Source organism: Columba livia, unplaced genomic scaffold, assembly GCF_036013475.1.
Source record: "Columba livia isolate bColLiv1 breed racing homer unplaced genomic scaffold, bColLiv1.pat.W.v2 Scaffold_135, whole genome shotgun sequence".
NCBI classification, from domain to species: Eukaryota; Metazoa; Chordata; class Aves; order Columbiformes; family Columbidae; genus Columba; species Columba livia.
This window is the reverse complement of record NW_027043031.1, coordinates 350-8,709: the sequence shown is the minus strand read 5'-3', so window position 1 is coordinate 8,709 and position 8,360 is coordinate 350. Positions and strand designations below refer to the sequence as shown.

The 8,360-nt window shown below is 47.9% G+C and overlaps 1 protein-coding gene across 1 annotated transcript; it reads left to right on the top strand.

Moving 5' to 3' along the window:
• Nucleotides 1–945: 945 nt before the first annotated feature.
• Nucleotides 946–1,863, top strand: LOC135577765 (olfactory receptor 14I1-like). Its single transcript, XM_065047886.1, has one exon. It carries the CDS (start codon nucleotides 946–948, stop codon nucleotides 1,861–1,863), a length of 918 nt encoding a protein of 305 aa, XP_064903958.1.
• Nucleotides 1,864–8,360: the final 6,497 nt, after the last annotated feature.

Here is an 8,360-nt window from a genome sequence, read left to right as displayed (position 1 = left end):
TCTCCTTCTTGCTGCCCTGCTCTGGGTCACTGCTGTTGGGATCTTGTTCTTGCTGTCAGGCTCTCTGGGGATGGCAGTTTCAGCTGCAGAGTCACAGCCTGAGCTTGTGGGTCCTTTCCTGCAGGTGTGTCCATGGGCACACGTGTCCCAGCTTTGCTCTGACCTGTGGGCTGTGGGCAATGCAGTCTGTGGGGCTGGGGAATGAGAGGTATGTTTCTTGGGTGTGGGGTGGGACTTTTCAGCCTGGGGTGCTAAGACCTTCGGAAAGGGTGACACATGCCGTGGTCTGAGGTGGATCCCTCTGCTCTCAGCAGTGCCTGGTGGCTTTTCAGGGTAACATGGGAGTGTGATCAGGCTCCATCTCAGAAAGGTGCCAGCCCAGGGCAGCTGGAGCAAGACAGAGGGACAGAGCAGCTGCCCTCACTCTGCACTAAGCCGTAGGCATCCTCTGGTCTCGCAGGACTCGCTCTGTTCTCCCTGAGGGCAGCAGAAATGCTGGTGGTTTCTGACATCCAAGAACATTCCCCAGGGTGGGAGGGCAGAAGGAGCTGTACAAACACCAAACCTCTCAAGCTGCCTTCTGCCATCTCATTTCCTTATCCCTGGGAGTGCAGATGCTGACAGGTTTTTCTGGACCAGGAGCAGCTCCATGTGACAAAGCTGAACCCCAGTTCTGTCCCCTGCCCCCCGTTCCCATGCCCCCTGCTGCAGAGCAGGGCTGACTCCTCGGCAGCCAGCGGGCACAGGCCCTGCTCCTCATGGCACCTCCAGCCAGCACCACCCAGGGCTCAGACACCGAGCTGGAGGAAGGTCTGGAAAAGGACAAGGGGTGTGGAGCAGGGGGAGGGCGTATGAGAAATGATTTCGACTCTGCTCAGAGAAGCCTCCCCTAACATCTCACTGTCTTTTCCTTCTGTAACAGTGCCCTATGCTTGGAGGCAGCAAATGTCCAACAGCAGCTCCATCACCCAGTTCCTCCTCCTGCCGTTCACAGACACACGGGAGCTGCAGCTCTTGCACTTGTGGCTCTTCCTGGGCATCTACCTGGCTGCCCTCCTGGGCAACGGCCTCATCATCACCACCATAGCCTGGGACCAGCACCTCCACACCCCCATGTACTTCTTCCTGCTCAACCTCTCTGTCATTGACCTGGGCTCCATCTCTACCACTGTCCCTAAAGCCATGGGCAACTCCCTTTGGCAGACCAGGGCCATCTCCTATGCAGGATGTGCTGCACAGCTCTTTCTCTTTGTGTTCTTCATTTCAGCAGAGTTTTTTCTTCTCACCGTCATGTCCTATGACCGCTACGTTGCCATCTGCAAACCCCTGCACTACGGGACCCTCCTGGGCAGCAGAGCTTGTGTCCACATGGCAGCAGCTGCCTGGGCCACTGGGTTCCTCTATTCTCTGCTGCACACGGCCAATACATTTTCACTGCCACTTTGCCAAGGTAATACCGTTGAACAGTTCTTCTGTGAACTTCCCCAGATCCTTAAGCTCTCCTGCCCAGATGCCTATCTCAGGGAATTTAAACTTCTTGTTTTCAGTACTTTTGTCGTTTTAGGATGTTTTGTGTTCATTGTGGTGTCCTATGTGCAGATCTTGAGGGCCGTGCTGAGGATCCCCTCTGAGCAGGGACGGCACAAAGCCTTTTCCATGTGCCTCCCTCACCTGGCCGTGGTCTCCCTGTTTATCAGCACTGGCATGGTTGCTTTCCTGAAGTCCCCTTCCATCTCTTTGCCATCCATGGATCTAGTGCTGGCAGTTCTGTACTCATTGGTGCCTCCAACATTGAACCCTCTCATCTACAGCTTGAGAAACCAGGAGCTCCAGAATGCAGTGTGGAAACTGATGCCTGCATGACTTCCAGAAGCTCTAGACTGTCCATCTGTTTCAGTATATGACTCATAATGTAACTCATTACAGGTCCATCCTTTCTCATTAGTTTGTTGTTGTTGTCCTTAGTTTTGTGTTTGTGTTGTCTTTTGTTCTGCCTCTTTTTTTTTAACTTTAATAATGTTATCCACAGAGGAATGTGGACAACCCATTTCAACTTCATTATCTACTTCGCTAGTGTGACCCTGTGACTATGTGAACATGGGGCTCTATTCTGTTTTTAGTTTAAAAAACAAAAATGTACCTGCGATGACTTGTCTTTCTGACTGATACCCAGGCATCTACAAAAGAACCAAAAGTCCTTCCTCACAAGTTCCCTACCAAGTGCAAGGGGAAAAGAGGGACCTAAAACCTTCCATGGCGAAAATGCAATGGGGCAGTTGTGGAGGTGCCCTCCTACCAGGAATGGGGAATGTTCCCATCCCTTAGGAAATCCTTCTCTCCCTCACGACCTGCATGGTGTTTTTGTTTGGGAAATCCCTCATTATTGTGCAGGTGGTGGCAAAACAGCATTTGCACAACCCGTGGACTTCTTCTTGGGACATTTGTTCTCCCTGGAGACCTCCTGCATATCCACTCCCCTATCCCAGCTGATGGGCAGCTTTGTGGCTGGGGACAGCACTCATTGCTCATCATTGTGTTAGTGCTGTTTCCTGCACCTTGTCCTTGTACACAGCGCTCACCACTGGTGACCACATCCTGCGATCAGTACTGGGCTGTGTGTCATCCCCTGCCCTGTACAAGACTCATGACCTGGGACATCTGTCTCCAGTGGGCAGACACACTAGGGGCTCCTCTGTCATCTACAGGAATCGTTTCAGTCGTGTCCTGGGTACAGTTCTGTGGTCCCAGCAGAGCTGACCACTTCTGTGATTTACCGCATTGCTGGAGCTCTCATGCAGTGACACCGTGACACTCAGGCTCTCTCCATTCCCATTCTCCTCTTCCTGTTCACAAGGTTATCCTCTGTGTGTATCAGATCTCTGTGGGCAGGCAGAAAACATTCTCCACCTGTTCCTTTCTCCTCACCAATGCTGCTGTTTTCCACAACACCCTCATCCTTGTCTCTGTGATGCCCAGAACAACCCTTTTGAATAGTTTAACAAAGCCCATCCTCACGCTCCTTTTCAATCCCCCATCTACAGCCTGAGGACCAGAAAGTTTGCAGAGAGGGAGCCACTTAAAACATGCTCAGGAAAGCTGTGAGTGGCACAGAGGCCCCATTGGAGTCATGGGCACTCAGGAAGAATTCACTTCTGATTCTCTTCCAAACAGTGCCTGATGGGCTGGACAGGTGTTTACTGTGCCCCTGGCACTCCCCTGGCACTGTGAGATATGGAGAAAACTTTTGATGTAGGAAGGGCCAGAGAGGTGCTATTAGAGCTGGCTGCAGTCATTGTGAGATCTCTCTCAAACATCTTGGAAAAATCCAGAGAGAACAGGGAGATTCCAAGAGCCCCAGAAAAGGCAAATAACAAACCCAGCTTCAAGAAAGACAAGAAAGAAGACTGGGACTATTACATGTAGATCAGCTTCACCTCAGTCCCTGGGGAGGTGATGAGGCAAATGCTCTTGCAACCATCTCCATGTCCTTGAAGGACAAGAAAGGGACGGCTGAAACCGCATGAGATGAGAAAGAAGGGCATGTTGTGTACCTGGACTTTTGCCAGTCCTTGAATGTGGTATCCCGAAGTCTTAGAGCAGGTTTCTGATGTCTGAACTGAAGATCTGGATGATGCGATGGGAGGGAAGTTGGCTAGCTGATCAGGAACGAATGCCATCAGCGGTACTGATGGAGCCAGATACTATCAGCATCCCTCAGTGACCACAAAAATTACACAAAAATGGCTTAAGAGCCTAGCATTCTGGAAATTAAGACTTTTTCAGCTATTACTTAGAGATGTTTGTTTGTTTGTTTGTTTGCTTGTTTCTTTGTTTCTTAGTTTGTTTCTTCTGCATAGCTTTGTATAAAATTTACATTTTAGGCTTGATTCAGTTGTCCACACAGAGGTCTCCACTGTCTCCAAGATACTCTGGGTAACTGAGGCACCCAGGTGGGAAAGATAAGCCAGGATCCCTTCGATCCCTTCTGGTTCATGCGCTGGTTTGCAGGCACGGTACCTCTGGGGTGGTGCAGGGCTTGATCTTCCTCCAGTGCTGCTGGGTGGGCTGTGAAGAGGCCTCTCCAGCACAGAACTACAATGAGTCCCTTTGGGTGCTGGCTGAGAGGTCACTTCTGACTGGTCAGCACAGGGGACAGAGGCACTCTGAGGTCATGAAGGTCATCAGAAAGCTTCCCCCAGCAAAGATGACACATTTAGGGTGGTCAGGGGGAACCTGTGCAAGAAAGATGGGAGATTTGGGGGAAGGGAGAGAGACTTTGCCAAAAGACGTGAAAGAAGAGGTAAAATGGGTTTTGGTGATGTTCTTGTGAAAACAGACTGTGAAAACATTTCTGTTTAGCCCCTTGTTGTGGTTTAGCCCTAGCTAGCAATCACAACCACGATAGCTGCTCGCTCACTCCCACCCGCCACCTCCAAACAAGGGAGAGAATTGAAAGTGAAGGGAGAAACTCGTGGATTGAGATAAACACAGTTTAACAAAATAGCAAAATAATACTAATATACCACCACGGCTAGTAACACATATAAAATGGAAAATGGAATATAAAATAAGATACTCAATTCAATGCCTCACAAGACCTTGGCTCCCAGACAGCGACTAAGATAATAGGCTCTTGTATTCTCTTTGTTCCACTTCAAAACCACTGGAAAGTTACTTGGAGAAAAACATTATCTCTGCCCCGGGGTGTTATCTATTTTTTCCCAAGCTAAATCGAAACAATGACCATGCTAGCTGCAAAAAAGTTTATAACTGCATGAAGAAAATTAACTCAGTTTCAGTCAAACCAACACAATGAGATTCGAGCTAACTTTTCTAGATGAAGATGTGGGTCAGGGGGGCTGGAACTAGATGATCTTTAAGGTCTCTTCCAACCCAAACCATTCTGTGATTCTAAGGGAAGAGGGAGATGTGTTCCCTCACCCTCTTCACAAGATAGAATACCTACTACAACACAGTAAAGACATTAATACCATGGCAAAGAGCGTAGACTTTGTATTAACATGTTCCCAAGCGCAGCAAAATCAGGAGATAAGTGGCACAGACAGAAAACTCAGTGACCTGCGCAGACACTCTCCACCAAATAGCTATTATAACTGTAGCACCATTAATACAAAACTGCCCTTGTCTCATGCCCTACGTTGGGCACAAAAAGGAATGTAGTGGGTTAACCTGGCTGCCACATTTTAGTTTCCACCAAACCACTCAATCACTCTCCTGCTCAAGAGGACACGGGGAAGAAAAACTCATTGTTTGAGATAAAGGCAGTTTAATAAAGAAAAGCACAGATTGCCTGTGGAAGCAAAAGGATTTATTCTCTGCTTGCCATCAGCAGGTGATGTCCAACCCTTTCCTGGGAAACTGGGCATCAGTTCATGTAGCAGTTGCTTCAGAAGGCAAATGCCTTTATTATGAATCCCTCCTGCACACCTCGGCCCTTCTCATGGCTTTTATTGCTGAGCATCACAAGAGGTCAATCAAGCTCCAGCTGGTCTGACTATACTGACTGACTTCCATGGTCATGGGGAACCTGAGAACATTCCCTGCTGCCATCAGGGGAAGACTCAGAGGGGAAGACACCACAACACCATTCGGGTTTCCACTCTCCTGAATGGGAGTTCAGGAGGTCTCAGGTCTGACCTCTCCTCACAGCACGTTCAGCTGTGGAGTGAGACCACGTTGCTCAAGGCTTTACCATGTGGGGGCTGGAAAACATCCAAGGACAGAGACAGCACAACAAAGCTGGGGAAGCTGCTCCAACGCTTTGATGCCTTCACTGAGAAGAATATTTTCCTTATCTGCAGCCTGAACCTTCCTTATTTCAACATCTGACTATTGTCTATTATCCTCCTGCCAAGCAAGACTGGCTCCACCTTCTGGAAAAACCTCCCCGCAGGGACAGAGAGGCTGTTACAAGATGCCCAAAGCCTTCTCTTCTCCAGGCTGAACAAAAGCCCTTTCCCTCAGTTTCTCCTCCCAACAAGAGTCCCAGTCCCTGAGCATCTTAGCAGCCCTCCACTGAACTCCCTCCCAGTTATCAACATCTTCAGGGGTTAGTCTATGCCAGGTGCAGGACCTGCCCTTTGTCCTTCCCTGTCATGATGTTCCCGACAGGACAGCCCTCCTGCCTATGAGGTTTCTCAACTTAGCATCATCAACAAATGTGGTGGGAGTTGTCTCCTCATGGTCACAGATTATTGAAGTATTAAACTGCCCAGGTCTCAGCAGAGTCCCCTGTGCTGCCCCACAAGCCCCCAGTAAGTCCCAGTGGTCTCGAGGTTGGGCATGAGAGCCCTTCACCACTGCTCTGTCAGCCTGATATCCAACTGTTTTTCACCCATCTGTTTGTCAGCCCATCCAACTGTAATGGCCTATCTCGGGTTCAAGAACATTGAGGGACACAATGCCAAGAGCCTTGCTGAAGCTGAGGTAAATGACATCCACTGTTCTGCCCTCATGCAGAAATGCAGTTACTTCATCATGAAGGCAATCAACTTTGTGAGACATTAATTACCCTTGCTAAGTCCATGCTGATGTTTTTCAGACACGTTTTGCTCTATTAGGTGCCCATAAATGTCACCCAAGAGGACTCATTGGACAGGTCACTCCTCACCAAAGTGTTCTTGTACAGCTTGCGGTTCCCTGGCTGGCACTTTTGGCTGCAACATTGGGTTTTTCTCACTCACAAGAGACCTCTACCAATCCTGTGACCTTTCAAAGGGGATATTCCAAAGATGTGTTGATCTCCTGCAACATCCTTGCCACTGTTCTGCCTGTTATATGGTGTCTTTAATTTCTGTGATCTTTCACCTATTTTCACCTGTCCTGATATAATGACTGTTTCTAAAGTCCCGTTTTCAGTTGCAGACTCTCTAGACAAAGACCCTTTTCATCATTCTCCAGTTTTCTTTTTCTCTTACTCTTTATTCATTCAGATTGCTCTCAACTTGCCAGCTGCTGTTTTGAACTTCAGGTAGTTAAATGTTTGCCTGTTTTGCAGTAGTCTAATTGTCTCCTTAGTCAACTCTTTAATTATGTTTGTATCTTTATTCTTTTATCTGCTTACCTAAAACATTTCTCATAAGATTATCCCTTGTTGAAAGACAACCTTATTAGAGACAGCTTGTACTTAACTTATGGTGGAGGAGTGCATTTATTATTTATGAAGCTTAATTGTGCCTCACTTTTCTTTGTTTGTCATTAGCAGAAATCCTTCAGTGCCTGTGTGCAGCCAGTTCTCTATGAAGAGCAGGTGGGAGATGGTGCAAAGGAGCTGTAACATCCAGCTGCAGATGCGTGAACAAATCTGATGTAAGGAAAAGTGAGAACAAGTCCCAGGGGGCAATGGGAGAAAGGGTAAGGTTGGGCAGGTGAGGAGGAGCGTTGTCCATACCATGTTGGACCTCAAGGGACTGCTTTTCCTACCTGTGCAGACCTGCTGAGGAGACATTCTGGATCATTATCAACCACAGAACGCTACTATCACCTCTTCACTGAACTGAAAAGGAACATAATATGCCCTTCAAAATACAGAATAATTACTGCTAGGTGCATTTTGAAATCTTCCTTCTTAGCTGCATTATGAAACAGCTCAAATTAGTTGTAGTGTCTTGAAGACTTGAAGAAAATTACAGGAAGGGAAATAGTTCATTAATACTTTCTGTATTTTAATGAGCCCCATGGTGTATTTGGCCCTTAGTCCATGAACTACAGATACTGAGAGGAGACTGAACAAATCGCTCAGGAGGTGGAAGTCAGAAGCGCAACTCGAAGTACCTTGAAACATTGATTGACCCCACTGAGGGTCATTATTGACAAAGCCTCTCCATGGACTCGTTAGAGAAGATAATTGAAGGTTGTAATTGCAGGTAGGAAAAGGCACTGTACAGGTCACTCTGCTATGGAGAAAATCCTTGGTTTGTTTTACCAGCTAAAGGCCAAACCCTGACCCCAGGCCCTGGGAAGGCAGATCCCTCATGCGTGGCTCAGGGCTCTTCCTGGAGCAGTGGGGAGTGAGTTTGAGCAAGGCCAAGTGTAGGAAACTGTACAACCCCTCCTGGCTTCCCCAAAAAGGGGCAACGAGGATCAAAGTCCAGAGCCTCAAAATAGAGTTTATCCTGGTAGGTCTCAGAGACAGGTAAAACTGCCATAGATACAGATACAACTGGAAACAGAATTTTATTTTATTTTTTTATTTATATTTATTTTATTAAAATTACAAATGTTAATAGAAGAAGAAGAAGGAGGAGAGCTGGCTCCTGCTGCAAACTTGCCCTGGGAGAAAGAACCCGAGAAAGCCAGGGCACGAGTGGTGCCTTGGAGGGCAAGAGCAGTGGGCATGA